This window comes from Tympanuchus pallidicinctus, unplaced genomic scaffold (genome assembly GCF_026119805.1).
Source record: "Tympanuchus pallidicinctus isolate F22 unplaced genomic scaffold, pur_lepc_1.0 scaffold3, whole genome shotgun sequence".
Taxonomy (NCBI): Eukaryota; Metazoa; Chordata; class Aves; order Galliformes; family Phasianidae; genus Tympanuchus; species Tympanuchus pallidicinctus.
In genome coordinates, this window is record NW_026294747.1 from 52,432,205 (window position 1) to 52,452,435 (window position 20,231).

At 43.9% G+C, this 20,231-nt stretch overlaps 1 protein-coding gene across 15 annotated transcripts; it reads left to right on the forward strand.

Annotated features, from left to right (window-relative positions):
- The first annotated feature begins 6,669 nt into the window (after positions 1-6,669).
- Positions 6,670-19,430, forward strand: WDR89 (WD repeat domain 89). 15 transcript variants are annotated; one of them, XM_052696790.1, is made up of 6 exons: positions 6,688-6,733; positions 9,715-9,866; positions 14,736-14,806; positions 16,505-16,818; positions 17,270-17,408; positions 17,793-19,430. In XM_052696790.1, the coding sequence occupies exon 6, from the start codon at positions 17,824-17,826 to the stop codon at positions 18,991-18,993; it is 1,170 nt and encodes a 389-aa protein (XP_052552750.1). In that variant the 5' UTR covers positions 6,688-6,733; positions 9,715-9,866; positions 14,736-14,806; positions 16,505-16,818; positions 17,270-17,408; positions 17,793-17,823; the 3' UTR covers positions 18,994-19,430. The 15 variants fall into 15 exon arrangements, with proteins under 15 accessions (XP_052552748.1, XP_052552763.1, XP_052552750.1 ...); XM_052696792.1 differs by having other exon boundaries at positions 16,505-16,555; XM_052696796.1 differs by lacking the exon at positions 17,270-17,408.
- The last annotated feature ends 801 nt before the right edge of the window (positions 19,431-20,231 follow it).

Here is a 20,231-nt window from a genome sequence, read left to right on the forward strand (position 1 = left end):
GCTGTGTTCTGTTGTCTTTCTTCCTTCTAGTTGGATGCAGATCACAAATGTGGAACACTAATCACAGAAATCCCAAACAGCTGGCATCAGGCTGCCATGTAGAAGGACTGTTAGGGCAGCGTTGCCTTCTGAGGTGTTGTTTTAGGTGCAAACTTGCAGGAAAAAAGAGTGAAGAAAGATTTAGATGTCTTAACATTGGTGCTGTTGATTTTCATATATTAAATAATAAAGTTACTGTTCAAATTGCATGCAGAGGCTGAAGTTACGTCCTTCCTTAATGTTTCTTCTAGTTGCACACTGAAAGAATTTGGTAAGAAGCTCTTATTGTGGTGGCTGAACTTGCTTTGCCTGTAAGCAGTGCCTGCTGTGGGCAGGAAGGAACAGCTTCACAAATCTTGGAAGTGCTCAAGTTTGGGTTTCTGGTGGCTATCTGATGGGTGCTTGCACTGCAGTTTTAGCTTAATGAGGCGGATGATTTTATTTGAAATGAGAATCCTTCAAGAACTCACTGCCATGAGTTTGTATCCTGTTGGGCCGCCCACCTTTCAGTAACTCATCTCTCAAATATGCTTTGAAAATCAGCTGACTGTGGCTGTTTTTTAATAGACTGTTTGAATGTCTGCAGCTTTTCATAGAGGGCGTGTAGGCAACATGTTTGCATGAGCATTGCTTCCTTAGTAAACGAGTCCAATTGCAGGGTACTGATTTCAAACGCTTCAGATTGTTTTGCCGTAACTCCTGTGTAACAAACAAACCACCAAGAAGCATTGGTTTAATTTAGGATCTGCATAACCATCTCTAGCTTTAAGGTTTGTTTTGAGAAGTGCAGCAAAAGAAGTGAGTTGTTGTAAGTCTTGCTTCTTCTCTTTCTGCAGTTGTACAGTTAATACTAAGTGAGGAAGTTTGAGCAGTGAAGTGATGTTTGAGGACCAGTACTGCACACACTGGAATGGAGGGAATTGTGCTTGAGAGGAAGTATAAATGCTATTTCAAGCCCATTTATTGAGCATCGTGCAGTGTTTCTCCTTGCAGTGCTAATTGCAAGGATTTTTGTGGTGCTGGTGTGCAGGATTCTACTTCTTACATAAGGTAAGAACTGTATGACATGCAATTCTCCTGCTACTTGAAGAGGTTGTGGTTTTTGTCCTGTCAAGGCCTCCTTGGCCTCTGTTAGTCCTGACAAAGGAACTCCTAAGGATAAACCCAAAATAGGATAAAGGAACTATACTGTGAAAACCTCAACCAATGCAACTAAACCTCACCTCTCTGGCAATTTGAATTAATTGTTCTTAATCGTTCTACTGATATTTGTAACTGGTTGTGGTTGCTGGGGATGGGGAGGTGGGAAGCTCTATTAAAAGCACTTAACTTGCTATCAAAGCAGAGCTTGAGTCCCTTGGTTCCATTAAAATAACTTTTAAGGTGTTGGTCTTTCTCATCTTTCTTCCTGAATAAAATAATTTTGAAAAGAGTAGAGTAGCTCAAACATCTGATAGAGCTTAACTGATAGGATCGTGACAGTTGTAGTTTGTGCTATAAACTGCAATACAAAGATGTGGTTGGAGCTCTTTTGACCAGTCCATCTTGGATAAATAATACTGAACCAACAGCTGTATCTTTGCAGGCCTGGAGATGCCTGAAAGCCATCTGCATCTGGCAGTGCTGCCACAGGTGGCCTTCTGTGAGCTTGGGTTGGACCAGGCAGCCACCAGAGGCCTCTTCCAATCCCTACCATTCTGACAGACCCATTTTTCTATTGTGTTCCTTTTCTGTTCTGTGAGACTGTTAGATCACGAGTGGACCAGATGAGGAGAAACGCATAAACTACGCAGGTACAAATTATCTTTAATAGTTCTTTGACGTAGTTTAACCATGGTTTGCAAATAGGTTGTCTAGTTTGATTGAACTTGTTGCTTGCCTATTAGTTTGTGCAAGGTCTCCACTTTAGTTAAAAGCTGAATTCCTCCCTAAGAACAGGGAACTGTTTTGGCTTAGAGGTTATCTAGAAGTGACATCTATTATATAGTTCATCATCTGTACTAACGCTCATGTGGTTTGATGGCAGGTAGTCTCAGATGTGTCTGTAGACAGATTGCTAGAATCTTTAAAAAAAAAAAAAAAAAAAGGGAAAAAAATAAAGCATGAAAGAAAGTGTGTTCTACTTCTCAGTCAGTTAGAGACACAACCTTGCTGTATTATTTAATGCATCATGTTTATCTCCTTTGGTATTCCAGTAGCTGTATTTGGATAATTGCTGCTGTAGAAAACTCAGTCCTAGTGGCTAATCAAGTCCACAGCTGCCTTGGGAAGACTGCCAACAAAAATGCCTATATGAAGTGCTACTTTGCAATTGCTGATCTCCTGCTGTTAAGCAAAGTGATGTAATCATACTTGCCTTGCAAAGAATGATTAAATTTCAGAACAGGGTGACTCAGATTTCTACTAACCTGCACAAACTTCTGAACTGAGATTTACAAAGCCAGTTACTTATGCTTTCGCTTTAGTTAGAATGGACTTCGATCATTCACTTTTGATTTACTGATTACAGCGTTTTTCATGCTGTAATACTTACTGACTGCTTAATGATTACTGCTGTGGACTGCAGTGGATCAGTTACAGATGTTGGAGCTGTAAATATAAAGCTATTTTTGGTCAAGTGGTCCCATGCTGCTTTAAGAATTAAAATATGTTCTTTGGACTAGTGTCCATGGGATGTAATGCAGTTGGGTAAGTGGTATGAAAGTTGTGAAGGGATAAAAGTTATCCTTGTCTTTAAGCCAGTGATAAAAGAACAAACCAGTTTAACATTTGGGCTGATCTCGTACCAGTGTTAAGTAGCACACTGCATCATGCTTGCCTTGCTTGGGGGTTCTTTTCTGGTTCCTTAGTATTGGTAATGTCCCTGTATTTTGTACTGAATTTGCTAATGGAGGGTTGGAAGAAAAATTAGAAGTTGTTGTGGTCAGGTTTAGCTCTTGCCGCTTAGAGGTATGTCCAGGCATCTTCATTTGGTTGCTGAGATTTTTCTTGTCAATGCAAATCAATGCCTATTTCTCTTCTACATACGAGACATTTTAGTGGTTATATAAAGCAGCATTGATGATACAGCAGTTTTCTTTTTTAACTGTGTAACTCCTTTGAAGTCCTTGTTTCTCTCTTTCCAGGGAGAGTAGACTTGAGCATTTTGGGATCAAATCTTACATAATTCAAATCGTAGTCAACCGGTTTCAGCTAATTAGCAGACCGGATCTTGAAGCAAAGATAGCAATGGTAACTCGCAACAACAACAAAACTTAGAGCACACGTAATCCAACAAATATATCCATTCTCATAAGAAATTGCCAAAAATAAGTCAATGGGTGCCATATTTGAGCTCATGACAACATCTGGCATTGCTGCATTCAGGAGCTTCGCACGCTTGACAGCTTGACAAGGAGGAAGCCAGGAAGAAAGGAAATGGCTGAGTGGTGAGCCATCCTTTTTAGTCTCTGTACAAATGGAAAAAAAAAAAAAAAAAACCAATCTGAGAATGCTATCAGGTGAGCCCTCTGAGTGGTCTCTGGTTACTAATTAGATGGAAGATTCTAGTGTTGCTTCCACTTTGATCTTTTTTTCTTCAGGGAAAACATTTTGCCAATAACAGAACAGCCAGTTCAAAACAAACCTCCACACTTGCACCCAAAGTGGGTTTCCTGTTAAAAGGCAGGAAGACAAATACCTACGTGCAGTCTATTTCAAATACTTGAGCTGTGGTAGGAATATCTGCTAGACTTTTAGAGAGGGTTAGAAAATAGCTGAGGATGAGCCCACGTTGTGTGGCCTAATTCTGGGTTCAGTAGGGTCATCTATGAAGTCTTAAACTGACAACCTGTGCAGATCATGAGAAATGTTACTAACAAAGAATTCATGCTGGAAAAGATGAGAGATGCAGCTTTTACTATAGGATACTGAAGTTAGTGTTGTTTCTCTGAGGTCACAAGCTGGCAGCACGGAGCTGAACTCTACAGAATGGTGTCTTTATCAAGCAGTCTGACTTTGCAGTCAAACCATCCTCTATTGTTGTATATAATTAGAGTTTCGGTAATTCAGGACCTTGATAATCACAGTGACAATAAATTTGCCTCATTTTACATCTTCTTTCAAGTTCTGTAGGTCTAACTAAAAAAATGGTATAGAGAAGTGACCCACACACCCTCGTATCAAACAGGCAAAAACTGCAAACTGAAACAGTCCAGTAAGATGTAATTTTTGAAGACGTTTTAGATCAACCCTAGAGAATCCCATTGCCTTCTGGTATGTCAGCTGTAGGAAGTCTGTGGATGGAGCTATATTCATTGATCCCAGATATGTAACACTTCGTGCATATGCAGATTTACTGCAGATTTACTGTACAAGTTGGCATAGGTGGCTAAAATACACTACCAGATAAATCTTCGCATGCTGGAGCGATGTGCCATGGAAGAAGATTCTGTATGAGGCAAAAAAACTGTGAAGAAGCCTGTAAGTTGAAAGCTCTCCCTGTACATCAGATTAATTAAATAGTGAAGTACTTTGCGTGCCACTGCCTGATTTGATAGATCTTGACTGAGTAGTGCGAGTTAAAACTGCAGCAAGTGATGTTCAGATTGTTATCAAGCCCTACCAATGTTATTTATGAAAAAAGTTATTTTACCTGCATATGAATATTTTTCTACTTTGAAAGTTAGACATAAAATGACTCTAAAAACAACGGAGCTTTTATTCTCTCTCCCTCTTTTAAATTTAACTTTGCTGTGAGAGGAAGAAGCAGTTCTTGCTGACCTGCATTTGGCACAACACAACCTGAGAGCAGGTTGAAAAGCCAGATACCAGAAATATTTATGGTGTATTAGAGCAGCAGCTAGAAGTTTCTGGCCATAGTTGAGGATGGTTGTGTTGCAACCTATGTGATGGCACTGTGTAGGCGCACAGCAAGGAGTTACTGTTGCAGAGCATCTGCTGTGTGAGTACTTGACCTTAGTCCCAGAGCACATAACACTGAAACTCAGATTTGTCTATGTAGCTACTCTGTCTTTTAAGGTGGGATTCATAGAGTTTCCTTTCTAAAAATGTATTCAAGTTCTGTCTGTGAACTGACTGTCCAGAGTTAAGAGATCTCCAGAGGCAGTCGTGCAATTTTTGTGATGAATTTTACAGATGTTTCCAGCAAACACACGCTGTGACTCAGCAGCATTGGTGTACCATCATGAAATTTGTATTTGGTTAATAGGGCTGGATTCATCTGGCAGTACTGAATGCCAAATCTGTGGCTGTAGAACTATGTCATTCCAGTTGATCTTGCAGCTGTTTTCACTATGTGGACTATGAACAGAAGGTATTTGTTGAGCTTGTGACAATACTGATCACCCTGGGAAACTCAGATATGAAACTGTCAGCTAAAAATATCTTTCATTGTATTGTCAAAACTTACAATACAGCCTTACTGTATTAAATTCAGTGTTTTCTTTAATGTAAACAGATTTCATTTTGAAACCTTAAGAAAAACTTGCTAATCTGAGCAGTGCTTGTAGTGCTGGGTGACAGACTTATGGAAGGCATTTAACTGCAAAAACACTGGGAAGGTAATTTGGCTCTTTGTGCTTTTATTGTCACATGTGCTTTTGTATTTCAGGAAAAAAAAAATTATAGAGGGAAAAAGAAAACCAAGGGTGTTTCTTCATGGCAGTTGGTGAACAGGTCGGTCCTCTGGGATACCTGCTTGGCAGGTAGCTTTCTGGGAACTGTGTGCCTGCGGCTCCTCACAAATGCAAATAAGTGTTAAATTTAGTTCTAATCAATAATTTAGCAAGCTGTCTTTAAGCTGCAGTCTAGGTGAATCAGCAGCGTGTCTGTGAAATACGAGTTGATCGTTCTGCAGCACTGAGGTGATCACAGAGACGGGCTCTCTCTGCTCATCACGATACTGCAGTGTTGCTAGGTGCTCAGCTAGCTGTGGTGATAGCGACACTACTTGGAGCCTGTAGAATTAAGGTTTCCCACACAAGTGGGAAGCAGCTGAGATGTCAGTGCTTTGAATTAGCTTCTGGATGAAGCTCTGCTCGCTTTACCTGTCAGCTTTAAGTCTGTTAAACTGCAGGAGTGTTTTATGTGGTTTGCATGGGTTTCGATGATGTTCTGTGCTAATTACCCACATGATGTGGTCATGTTTTTCTGGTTTAGATAAAGCTGCCTTACCTTGCCAGAAAAAACATGAGATCAGTGCAAATGCTTAGGTTTTGGCTTTAAAAGTGATTGTGGGAGCAAATGTAGTTCCAGGCTGGTGATGGAGGAAAAAAAAGTATTTAGTAAAAACTAAGCCTTAACCTGTGGGGTTGGGAATATCATTACTTATCGTAACTTACAGGGTTGGGGTGGGGGGGCGGGGGGGGATGGGCGCTGAGGTGAAGACCACCAATCTAACTTTAACTGGTAGAAAGGCGGCGGTGCCATGGCAACGGGACTAGGCCGCTGCGGTGCGCACCGCCCCTTCCGGTTCGTCACTTCCTCCCTTGCCGCCGAGGAGGTAAAATGGCGGCTGGCAAGGCGGTGGGAGCAGCCAATGGGACGGCAGGGGATTACTTTTGGGGCGGAGTTTATGGCGGGCGGGGCGGGAGGAGCAGCCAATGGGGCGGCAGGGGAGGGCTCTGAGGGCGGGACTTGTAGCGGGCGGGGCGCACGTGGCGCCGGGCTGAGGTGAGCGGCGTGCGGCCTCTGGGTAGGGGGTGCGTGAGGGAAAACACCGGGTTACGATAAGGAATGGAATCGGTTGTAACTGTGTGATTCCGAGTTCGTTGTCTCCTAGGGTTGTACGTTTATTGGGCCCCAAGTCTGCTGTGAAGTTCCGGTGCTTCTGGGGGGAGCTGGGCTGTGTCATCTGTGGCTGCTGTGCGATGGCAGCAGCTCTGTCACTGCTGTCGCAGGGGCTGCTGGGCCAGACACGGACGTGCCCGCTTTTGGACATGGGTGCGTTTTGGGATGTGCAGGATGGTCAGCGGAAGGCAGGCGAGAGCCGTCAGAGCCTGCGCTGGCATCTTTACAGCAGTGTGGGCTTCCGTGTGGGAGCACTACCATTGCGTGAGCTGTTTAGGTTAGGAAGTTCAGCTTCCGGCATGCCTTTGCCCTCTTTAAAGTTCACCCTGACACACTACAGACTTCTTTATTACCTCCTTCTCCTTATCTTGTTGCTGTGCTCTTTTCCTTTAACAGAAGGGTTACATAAATTCTTGGTGTGTCCTCCTCGCTTATTTCCTCCTGTTGCCTCCTTTTCATTCCCTTTTCCCTTCCTCTCAGCTGTTACCACCTTCGTGCTTGCCCGTGGCAGAATCTGCAGCAGAGAGGAGCTCTATTAACAGTTCGAAAGGGTTGATAACTGCAGGACAAGGAGAAATGGTTTCAAGTTGAGGGAGGGAAGGTTCAAGTAGGATGATGTCAGGGGGAAGTTGTTTACAGAGAGAGTAGTGAGGTGCTGGAACAGCTGCCCAGAGAGGTTGTGGATGCCCTGACCCTGGAGGTGTTCAAGGCCAGGTTGGATGGGGCCCTGGGCAGCCTGGGCTGGTATTAAATGGGGAGGTTGGTGGCCCTGCATGTGGCAGGGGGTTGGAGCTTCATCATCCTTGAGGTCCCTTCCAACCCTGGCCATTCTGTGAGTGCTGCTTTGCTGACTCACAGTCGGTGTGCAGAGATGGGATGCATTCAGTGCTCTCTGTAAAGAAGCTCAGAGCATTCCCTGTAGGGTTGGTTAAATAGCTAAGGTAACTGCATGAATGTGACCAACCACAGAGCATTGTTAGCCTGGAAACAAACGGGAGAAAGGAGAATTATGAAACAGTATATTCAAAGTTGTTTATTTGGTAGATGAAGCTTTAGACTGGGAGATGTCTGATGCTGAAATCTAACCTTCAGCTTAAATTTCAGTAGTTTGGATTAAATGTTTCTATGAAGTATTTCTTTCTTAGCTCATATTTTAGTGGGAGTTCTGACAAAGTGTTTCAGAAGCAAACAAGTAATAGGGGCACATAGCTCACCAGAAAAACAAAGTTAGTCAATCTGTAGTGCTAAGAAAAGTGGTTTGAATTGCTGGACAAATACTGAGTGGTTTGGTTAAGCTGTTTTACAAGTTCCAGCTTAGAATGCATTTTCTGTCCTGCTTTTAGGGATGTTCAAGCGTTTTCGACAATCAGAATATTTTGTAAGTGGTGGAAGGAAACAAATACCAGCTACGGAATGCTCATTTTAACAATTTCACATTAATATTTCCTTTAAAAATCTGCTAATCTATAACGATTTCTTGTTCTTTGAGTCTTCCCGTTGTGTCAGACGTCAGCTCTGAGCAGGTTGGTTGAGCTGTCTGACTGCTGGTCATTAGTGACATCAAGTGGGCTGAGTGTGGAATGACACGTTCTGTCCCTTGCACGCTGGTACCGTCAGCTCACTGAGTTCCTTGTGCGTGTGATTGATCTGAGCCACGCTGCTGGCGATTTGTGGTGCTGAGAGCTGCAGTCATTGCAGGACGAGCCCCCAGCTCTCCTGGCAGCGTCAATTAAACGTTCTGATGTGAGGGGGACACATCGCGTTTTCCGCTTGGCCTCTATAAGAAGATGTGGCCATGCAGTAGGAGCACGCTCAAGCTGTTAGGTTTTTATCCCCGTGATTTCAAGGGTGTGGGGAGAGGAAACCACCACAGGCTGGAAGCGGGCTTAGTTCTGCTTGTGACAGCATGCAGTGAGAGCTGCTGTGCCGTGTGCTGTCTGGCTGCCAGTTTGGTGTCTTCCAGAAAGAAGCGTTGAGCCCGCTTATCTCACAGTGGCTTGGTTTTCAGTCAGCTTTCCTGTCTGTTCTTGGCTGTGCAGGGACAGTTGTGGGTGCCAGGCCGACGGGGTTGCAGAAACAGATAAAGAAATCAGAGCTTTTGCCCCTGCTGTTCCAACCGGGAACTGTTTTAACAGTTAAACTTGATTGTAATTTCTGCTCCAATCTTTTTTATGGTCAGTTTATAGTCTTAAACTGTGCCAGTATTGTTCTTGAGTAGCCCCCTCCTTCCCCTGCATTTATTCCTTTGATGTATCTGTAGATAGTAATCATATGCCCTCTTGGTCTCCGTCTCTGCCAAGCTATATAAGGCAAAGCATCCCAGCTACGTCTTGTAAAATAAACAGTCAATTCCCTGGATCATCTAACCGGTCTTCTGGGCTACGTTATGGTTTAGTTATCAAGAGATTGGCTTCAGCAACGAGTCCCTCTGGCAGCCTGCTGTGACCCTGTGAAATTTGGATTGACTGAAGCACTGAGAACAAATAGGGCTGGAGAGAAGGGGTATTAAGATGCATGAAACTTTTGCCTTACTTCAACTTGTCTTGTTTTGAAGCAGTGCTGTCTGCTGAAGATACTGGAAAAGTCTTTGTGGATCCACTGCAGATCCTTGATGTTTTGTGGGTGCTAACAAAAGCACACAGCTCTGGTTAGGATTTGCCAGCAGGGCTCGGCTGTGTTGCCACATACGATAGGTCTCTTGCTCAGAAAGTGAAGGAGTATTAATGTGTAAATACTTATTTTGTCCTTCCCTTCCTCAATTCTGCTTCTAACAACTGAGACCGAAGTCTCTCTCATAGAGAATGTGAACTTTCAGTGCAGTACAGTGCAAAATCAACGTGTATTTGAGTGTTAAAAAATCACTTTTCCCTTTTTATGTCTGTGTAGTGCATTGGTGATAGCAGTAGAGGAGTGTTGTGTCTGGGTCAAGTGTGAACACTGCTGAAAGGCCCTTGAAAACAAAGAGCTGAAGAGAATGCCTCACATGTCTACAGTGCGTGCAGACTTGGTGCCTCACTGTCTTGTATGGAAGCTGAAAGGTGAATTCCCTTCAACAGAATCGAGTGGACATAGCTCTAAAAACTTTTATTTCAGCCTTTTCATCCTACTGCTGTCGCTTAGATGGCTGCTTTTTCCTTTTGTCTGCTGTGAAGCACTGAAAAGCGAGCTTAGGGCATGGTAATGGTTCACCAGAGCCTGCCAGCTGTCGTGCACAAAGAGCATGTTTTGGAAACCCATCGTCTGTGAACTGTCAGGGGCACACAGGGATCTCCAGTTTCCACTGTTGCTTTGATACTGGAGAGGCTCTGACAAATCATGTTGATGTGGTGATGTTCTGCATTAGCTAAATATCAAATGGGGATGTTGCAGGGTGTGATTGGTGGGGATACCTTTGGAACTTGCACATTCCTGGGGAAGCAAATGAGGGGAAGACAGCAATGCTGTTTCCTCCACTTGGGTTTTGCAGTTGTTTTCCTTGCATAACACGTCTGGAACTGGGGATGTTGGTGCAGTTAGAAGTGGTCAGGCACAGGAATGTTCTTTGGAAAGCAGAGCTGCCACGTCTGGGCTTAGCTGAGAATGTCTTATCAGCTTCCCAGCAGCACTCCTAGTGGAGATGTGAACTGCAGTACTGAGTTAGGCTTGGGTTTTTAAGAAAAACGTCCTGAAAACATAATAGCCTTGTTTTGAAGAATGAGGGTGCTTAAGTGAAATTACTGTTGTGAAAGAACTTCTGAAATCTCCTGGTAAATAAAACATTTCATCTCATTATAGGTAATTTGGCACCAGTGTGTGATGGCAGGAGCTATTTTTCCTGCTGTAGCTAAGTGTCTTTGTATCCTTTTAGTCTGATTGCTGCTAAGTTTAGGCTGAAGTTTCCCAGGCTTCCTCTGTGATGTAGAAATAAATTCCTTGGAAGAATTTCAGCAAAATTTACCAGTCTGTGGGAAGAGTCTCCACATTTCCATTTTTTTTTTTTTTATATGGGGATGTTGATACCGAGTAGCAGTGTGTAATTCAAAGGAAATAAATACTCTTATTTCAGAGCCACTGAATTATTCATGCAGCTGCATAAGTAATTCTTCCTCTTTGCCTTCCTCTGTAGGCTGGATCCTGGGGGTTGCCCATCTGTGTGGTGCTTTCTTTTGATTCAAAATGGCACTGCAGGTCACTGCTGTTAGGAGTCTTGCATTGTGATCCCAGGCTTGAAGGGACCTTGAAGCACTTTGTGGTCACGGATTGCAGTGTTCCTGTGCCTTTTGCATTTGGTCCAGTAGCACACACATTCAGAAACTAAAGAGTAAATGTTGCAGCTTCCTGGCTGCTTGGCCATCATCAGGCTAGACAGTGTTTGTAGGCCAACATCTGGTTCAAGTCCAGCCTCCCATTCGGATAAATAGCTTCAATTCTGTCTTCCTTATCAGTGTGCAGGCCATCTCAGCCCTAGTGCCAAGCTGAACACCTTGCTGATTCTCCTAACAAAAGAAAATGCTGTTAGTGAGGAGGCAGGTTCAGAGAGAGCTTTGATATCAGCTTGTAGCTGATAACGACTGTATTGTGGAATTGTGAATGGAGGCAGAGTTAATACTGCACCCAGTAGTGTACTGTACCCTACACATCTGATTTCCAGCTGCTGCTGGTCCTGTGTAATTGAGAGAATAATTAGTTCTTTCTCTCCTGTTCTACATTTGCGGCTACAAAAATCGAGGTCGATGTGATGTCTGCAATGGGAAGTGCTCATAAGAGAAAGGAAAGGATTCTTCTGTGGTGTGAGATAAGCACAAATGCAGAAGGCTGAGACTTGGATTCTCATGGTTTGAGGCTGGCTGGCTGTGGTGGCTTTGCAGGCAGACTCTTGGAAGTTGAGGGCCTTGCTAGGACGGGTTTCCCAGCAGCCATTCTCCAATCTAATTTATCTCTATCTCTAATTTGACTTTTCCTGTGCAATCTCCTGTCTTTATGAGGTAGGAATGTGTCTGCTGTAGGTTCTCTCCTCTTCTTTTAGGAGCAGCCCTAAGAGCAAAGCCCGGTATCCTTCTATTTCTGTGCCCTCCTCTTTTATGCTGGACCGCCCCAGCACGTGGGTGTCATTACAGCGCCAACCTGGTGAGGTCACTGCTGGGAAACCTCCTTCGGCAATCAGTGCTCAGTCACACCCCGCTTTCATGTCTGAGTTGGATTTAGGTGGCAGAGGACTTAGTGGCTGCCCCTCAATTTGTAGGTCTGTCGTGTGTGTGGCAGCGGATGAGCAGAGATTAGAAACAAGAAAGCCCTACAATCCGTTTGAAAGAAGGTTTGAAACTTGTTCTGGAGAAGGAAGCTCAGCTATCTGAGCGTCGTATTTTAATACCTTTGATTTAGATTTGAAGCTAAGAGCCAGCAGTGCGTGCCTGCAGCTCAGAAGGCCAACTGTGTTCTGGGCTGCAATTAAAAAGGGGTGGCCAGCAGAGAGAGGGAGCCGATTGTCCACCTCTACTTGGTTCTTGTGAGGCCCCATCTGCAGTGCTGCGTCCAAGTCTGGGGCCCCCAGTCCAAGGATGTGAAGCTCTTGGTGCGGGTCCAGAGGAGGGCACTGAGATGAGCAGAGGGCTGGAGCAGCTCTTCTGTGATGAAGGGTTGAGGAAACTGGGCTTATTTAGCTTGGCGAAGAGAAGGCTGTGGGGAGACCTCATTGTGGCCTTCCAGTACTTGAAGAGAGTGTATATAAACAGGAGGGGAACCCTGTTTGCAAGGGTGGATAGCGATAGGACAAGGGAAATGATTTTAAATTGGGACAGGGGAGGTTTAGGTTCAGTGTTAGGAGGAATTTTTTCACACAGGGTGGTGAGGCACTGGCACAGGTTGCCCAAGGAGGCTGTGGATGCCCCATCCCTGCAGGCATTCAAGGCCAGGCTGGATGTGGCTCTGGGCAGCCTGGGCTGCTGGTTGGCGACCTGCACACAGCAGGGGTTGGAACTGGATGAGCACTGTGGGCCTTTTCAGCCCATGCCATTCTGTGATTCTAAAATTAATAATGTGAGCATTATCACAATTACGTACAACCTCCTGTGACTGCTTCCCTTTGTTCTCTCCTTGATTTGTACTTTTTCCTCTAATCAGTGCTGCTAAGGCCATTTCCGTGCTGGTAGGATTAAATTCATTTAATGGAATGCAGACAGTTTATTATCTCTGTTTGCTTGGTTTTGTTCTCTTTGCAGAATTTGTTGTGGCAGTGCTGTTATCTTTTTTTCCTCCCGTCTGCTTTCTCAATGTATTTTTCTCGGTGCTACAGATGCCAAATTGAGGAGACGAGGAGCTTTATTCTTGCTGTGCTTTGTTTGGAAACAAGACGTAGCGATTTAAAAGCATGAAATAATTCTCTTGGCAGTTTACGTCTCATCTCTGCACTTTAGCTTAGCCTCTGGTGCACAATATTCCCTTCCTGTGTGCTTGGTGAGATGCTGTCCTCTTTGCCCTAAAAATGCCTTTATGGGAATGCTGGAAAAACACCTCATCTTACTGCTTCGGTACAATAACAAAACCAAGTACAGCAGTGCGTATCCTGTAGGAATTCTGCGTGCCTGATGGGATTGCTGTGCTTCACCTCCGTTCTTAGATCATTTGGCTGATCCATCTTCTGTTGTGAAGTGGTGCCAATGAGGAGAGGTCTCCAAAGGCGTTTCGCATTAGTGAGGTGCAGCACTGATGTGCTCTCCTCAACCAACTCTGCTCTTTGTTTTTGTTTTAAAATGCTGAGCACACGATGTTGCATGCGTGGATTGCTTTCCACTATCCAGAGCTTCAGGTTTATTCTTAACTTGTTCTTGCACTGCTGATAGTTGTGAAAATAAAGGGAGGGTCTGTTCGCATTGTTTGTTGTAGAACAGCGCAAGATTTCATCTACTGCTGTTCAGATCCCTTGCTATTTCTGGTATTTGACCTTTGCAGAGAAGATTGCCAAATCTGCAGGTCGTTTTCTTTTTTTATTACTCGTTTCTCTTCTCTTACAAGTTCCTCTCAGGCACTGACCAAGTCTTTGAGGCAAAGATCCATTTCTGCCACATTTCTGTGGTATTTTTTCACAGGTGATTTTACTTTGCTGTATGTTGCAGAGCTAATGTTCCCTTTTGGAATTGAGAACTACGTGATTTGGCAAATGTGCACAATGAGAAGGAATAACTTAGGAATTGCTGCTTTATTTTTTGAGAAGCTTTCTGCAATGGAGAGGACTCACGAGCCTGCTGGCTTGAGTTTAGGCTGTGAGGTTTGGAGTAATACACAAAGAGCACAGCAGTATATGCTCAGGCAAAATGAAACATTTAGTTTGTGCTCGTAGGTGCTTACCTTTCCTTTCTCTGCCAATGGAAGGCTGCTTTGGGCACCTGTGACTGCTTGCGTCTTGTCTTGCTGTATGTTTGTTTCCATGCTCCACTGGGGAGAAATGCATAACCACAGCACCTGCAAACTTCTTCCTCTTTGGCACTCCTGCCCCTTCGTGCCTTCTGTTCTAAAAACCAAGCTTATTTCTTTTTAACAGAACTTTGTAGGGCATCCTGGAGGTCAAAATATTATAGGCTGTTTCAGTTGACTGTATCTATTTTGAGTTCTCAAGATGCAGAGAAGCTTACCATTAATGGTGTGCTGCGATATCAAAGAGATGCTCCGAGGTTACAGAGAACTGTAAATGCAGAGCAGAGATCAAGCAGCTGTAGGTTGGAGGATCACGTAAAGTAGGGCTGATTTGTAACAGGTGGCTTCACCTTGATGAGGATGGTGGTGGGAGATGCAGCTCCGTGCAAAGAGTGGCAGTTGCTGAAGATGAAAGTGAGTGGTGTTAGCCAGACACTTGGACCAGATACTTCTGTGTAATCCAGGCCGTGGTGTTTCCTATCACGCTGACATCACCTGCTTTTTGTCTGTGTTCATAGAGTGAATCAGAGAATGGCTCGGGTTGGAAGAGACCTCAAGGATCATCAAAGCTCCAACCTCCCTGCCACAGGTAGGGCCAACCTCCACATTCAATACTAGACCAGTGTTGAGACTGCATTTGCAGATCCAAACCTTGGGCTACTGTGAGCTGGAACAGAGGAAGATCCTGAGTTCTACCAACAACTGCATATCCTAAAGAAAAGAGGTAGCAGCAGCCAAGCCCTCTTCGCTTCCCAAGGGATCTCTGTCACTTCTTCAGAGGCAGTTCCAGAGCAAGCTTCCTTCCCCCCGCCCGGTTGGTGTCAGGTTCTCGCAGGCAGGTCTCTGCACTGATGGCTGTGAGTGGCTCCTGTGCCATGACCAAAGCGTTCCAAGCAGCTTACTTGGCACTGGGTGCCTGGTGGCCGTAACGAAGTGGATACCTGGGTTGTCAAAGTTGAGGAGTGCCCAACCAAAAGCGCTTCACTTCTGCAGTGCAGAGCAGCATGTGCTTTCGAGGTGGCAGCGGTCCAATGCTTAGTGATCTTCTATTGTGTTTGGAAGACCATTGTTTCCTATTTGTCCCATAAATTTAACACAGATCCTATTCCTGCCATTTAAACTTTCCCATCAAAGTACAACAGTGACTTCCCCTCCTGAAAAGGAAGGGCTGGCAGCTACACCCTGACGCTGGAGCACAAATTGTTTATATAACCTTCAATCCCAATTTCATAATAGCCTGAAGACCGTCTTACTGGGACAGATATTTTTACTGAGTTTTTAGCAAAAAACCCTGCTGCCATCAAATGTGGTATTGCAGCTCCTTAACTGCTGCTGGGAAGTAGAAGGGAAGGCTGCACCTTCCTGATGATGTATGTTACAGATCTATCTGGAAAATATGCGGTGTTTTCTGCTAGTGTAAAACATCTCCACCTGTATCATTTGGGAGTGAAAGCTGAGGCACTACCTTGGGCTCCTTTTACTTCCCTGAGAGTATTATTAAATCTGAATGAAGTGTTTTTTTTTGCAGTCTCTACCTTTTCACAGCTGGTGATTTTTCAGAAATGAAGTTCAACAAACCTGGTTACAATTGGGCCTTAGCCTTGCACACAGTTGAGCAAGCAGCGTCCAACAGCTGTCTGCTTTTATATTGGTTCTACTGAAGTCTTGTCCCGTTTGAGTATGTAAGAAGCAGGCTCTGTGGGTAGGGCTGTACACAGTGCCAGAAAACATGTTGAAATTCTTCTTTTTGGAGGGGAAAGGAGTTTCCACAGGATGTCTGCATTTGATGGCAAAAATGACTTGTAGATGTGTTCTGAAAGGTTGCTTTGATGTAAATGATTAACCTGGGACCTTTTGTCAGGATATTACCAGGTCAGATAGCTTAGATTATTTGTGACTTGAGAATTAAGCTTGTACGAGTGGGTCTGCTTAAGCTGTTTGTTAAGAATTTGCTCGTTTATCACATGGTGTGTTGTGTATCTGTATGTACCAAACAGAGCAGGGAAGGCAAGGCCTTGAAACTACCAACAACACCATGTTAAAAACAAGCAGAATGCAGTTTTGTCATAGCAACTTTTCTTTTGTTGCTGGCCTCCTGTGGAACATTAAAATAATGAGCCAAAGCCATTGAGTACGCAGCACTTTGCTCATTTCATCCCCTTCCCAAAATCCAGCCTGAGGAATTAGGAGAAAAAAAATTGATGGGACAGCTGGGAAGACATGATGGTATTTTCCTGCATTTTGGGCCTGCCTGATTTCTCTTTGGTTTCTATTTGGATTTTTCCAGAAAGAATCCTTCCATGTGTGTGACCACTGGCATTGGGTGCTGGCCTACTTTGTAAGGAAATAAGTCCATTTTTGGAGTATTGCTTTACCCTTCTCTGCCTTAACTGAAACATCCATAATAGAATCACAAGGTTGGAAAGGACCTACAAGATCATCTCGTGCAACTGTCCTCCCACTGCCCTTGCAACCACAAGCCACTAAACCGTACCTTGTAGCTGAAGTCTCATTGGAGTGAGGAGAGCTGACCCCCACGGGAACTGCTGTGATTCCCCCGAAATTCATTTTATAACACAGAAGAGAAGTCTAATTGAGCCTGTAAGTGAGAGAGAAATTGTCCGTGTGGATGATTGTGCTTCCTTTCTATATCCCAACTACCTTTTATTTGTTGAAAAGTGATCCAAGTTCGTGAACTGACCAAAACCACCTGTTGATTTTGATGGTAAACATCTCCTTTAAATTTAAATATCCACGTGTATCGCTGAAATACTGTTTTTCTAGAATAATTCAATAATGCCAGAGAAAAATTGCCTTGGAAGGAAAGGCTTTTTTTTCCCCAGTTGCAATAAGAGCCAGGGCTATGTTTTTATTTAAGAGCCTCGGGAAAGGCTTTGGTTCTTGGGAGAACTGTTGAAAAATGCTTAGTTCTCCCAAATTGTGGTGCTGTCCTCACGCCTGTTTAGGTAGCCTGTGGTGTGCTGAATGGGTGCTTACATGTGTCACTGAGCACCTGAATAGCTGCAAAAGGTATCTCATTTGTCTCTTTCAGGCTGTAGTTCTACTCCATTTTTTGCCTTGTTCTCTGCCTATGCAGAAGTTGGGCCCAGAAGTCTCCTGCAGCTGCAGTGATACAACTGTTTGTGGGCTGTGACTGCAAGCAGCCTTTTAGAGCAGAAGTTATTCCTCAGGTAGGAACCATGCCTTCCTTGTGCTTCCACTTGCAGAGGATGTTGCTTTAATATTTACTTACAAGAGAGACAAAACCAGCAACAACAAAACAACAAAGCAAATGTAGCTAAACGACTTTCACAGCATTCACAAGCAGCCTATTTAATCCTCTGAGGGGATTATGTGATGCAGTGCTTACGATCAGAGGAGATTGAACTCCTTTGCTGGGGGAAGCTCTGGGTGGTTCTCTGTTTCTGTAAATAAAATGGTAGGCAGGACTTCAGGATGACTGACTTTTGATTTCATGCAAAAGCTCTGTGCAGGAAACCTTTTCATACCTATGTATGTAAAGCTAATGTTATTTCAGACTTTTATCATTAAACCTCATATTTTATTTACTGCAGACTCCCGATAGCTTCAAGAACAGCGTTTGAGATGTCTGCAGTTGAGAAGATCGAGGAGCAGTTTGCCTGCCTGCGCATAGCAAAGCGCTCTGTGCTAAGTGAGGAGCCTGCTTACCTGCTGGATATAGACATCTCCGGATCTGCTCAGTCTGAAAGCAGTTGCTTTGTGGCAGTTTCATGTTCCAATAAATCCATTAGGGTCTATAACAGAGAAACACTGAACTTCCTGCGGGAGTACAGTAGCTGTCCTGGGACACTTAACGGCGTCAGATTTGCACATGCGTGTGACAGCTTGGTGTTCTCTGCGTGCAGTGATGGTACAGTAAAATGTTGGGATATTCGTTTAGCAACTCAGAAAGCTGCGCAGGTATTTAGTGGCTATCCTTCCAACGTGTTTATCAGTTTTGATCTCAATTGCAGTGATCTCATGATTTGTGCTGGAACAGAAAAAGTAGAAACGGATACATTCCTGGTGTTTTGGGATGCGAGAGGCAGCACGGACTGTGCCAGCACAATGAGGGAACCTTTGGGAGTGTACTCTGAAAGTCACAATGATGATGTCACTAAGATTTGTTTTCATCCTGTCAAACCCAGTTTGGTCGTTTCTGGGTCGACTGACGGCTTGGTGAATGTGTTTGACATTAACAAGGACAACGAAGATGATGCTTTGATATCAACCTGTAATTCAGATTCATCAGTAAGTTTTATTGGCTGGTCTGGGAAAGATTATGAACAGATCTACTGCACGACTCATGATGAGGGATTTTGTTGGTGGGACCTTGCTCAGTTAGATACTGAAGAACCAATAATGCTGTTGCGTGTTCTGGACGCCAGAGACTCAGTCTGCATTGAAAATGGCAGCTTAAATTACCTGGTAGGAGGGATGTACCATGAAAAGGCTGACAGACTCTTTCTGATCGGAGGAACGGCAACAGGAGACGTTCACCTGATAAGCTGCAGCGCTGCTGGGCTGAGCCTGGTGGGTACCCTTCCAGGGGGGCACTCTGCCACCGTTCGCTCTTTCTGCTGGAACCTGGCAGAGGAGTCGCTGTTGACAGGAGGAGAGGATGCCCAGCTGTTGTTGTGGAGGCCCGGAGCCGTGGAACGCTCCCTGGCAAAGAAGGTGTCCATGAAGATTGCTTCTTCTGTGCAGAAGAGAGTGAGAGTTCACAACAGTTCCCTCAAAAGCAGGAAAAAATAAAATTCTGGGAATGGGAGCCTGCTTTGCAGAGGTTTTTCTGTTTGTTTCATCCTTCCAGGCAGCACTTGGCTGCTGCTTTACTTGGAGGTGTTCTGTGGAAAGAACTGCAATACATGAATTCTGTTTGGGAACTTACATCACTCATCAGAGGAATGCTTTTTTTTTTATTTTTTTAAGTTGCTAATATTAATCTGAGAAGAGTAAATGTTTGCTCACTGGTTCATGAAGAATGCATCTTCAATCAGTTTTTATAGAAATACTTTTTATGGTTGTTTAGTGTCTCAGCCAACATTTTAATGCATAATATAGGCTTGTGACTTGCATAATTTGTTACTTTCCCAGTGAAATTCCCTGTCATGTTTTAAAAGCTTTTGTATTTCAAGCTGTGTTTTTCTTTCTTTACAGAGAACTTAATGAAATTGCTCAATATATTAAAAGATTTTACGTTGCTTCCTAATGCTTGAGGGAATTACTTCTTAATGAAACAGAAAATAAGTACTTTTTGCATTGTCACATTGCTGGTTTATAACAAGCTTGTAAAGCTGCATTTGATTGAATCATATTTTTATAGTGAAGATATGAATGTATTCAACCAGATGGGAATGCACTACTCAGCACAGCTGATTTTTTGACTGGATGAGAAGTGTTGGGACTGGTGTTACTTAGGGTGTGTTTGCTTTGTGAAAATAACCAGGAATCTTCCAGGCAGCTTCGTTCTTTGCTGGTAGGAGCATCTCAGTGGGTGCACCTGGAAGATGGGAGATGGTCAGGGAGTTAAAGAAATTAATAGATGTGATGACAGCAGTTGTGCTTGGAGTCCTCCAGTCCTGCATTTGAAATAAGCTGCTATCAGACGCTCAGGGGGGGATGTTAAAAAACAAAACCAGTCTTCTGAAAATGTGGTTACTGAATAACAGGCCAACGTGAGAAGGCTTTAGGAAAACCTCTTAGAAGTTAGCGTGTGTCTTTTAAGGAATGGCTCTTCACAGAGAAGCCTCTTATGTGCAGGCATCTCTCGATGATTGCATTGTTTTAGTGTTCCATCAAACAGCAATTAAGTGCTGCAAAAATTGCTTTGTTCTGAAACACTTGAGTTTTTATGCTTATTCTGCTCCACTGGCAGACTCCAATCTGTGCATCTGGCTCTGCACACACAATTACCTCCAGCCCTTGGAGTACCATTGCAGTCAAATATTGGTTGGTAATTACACTGTACTTAACATATGTGAACTACAACT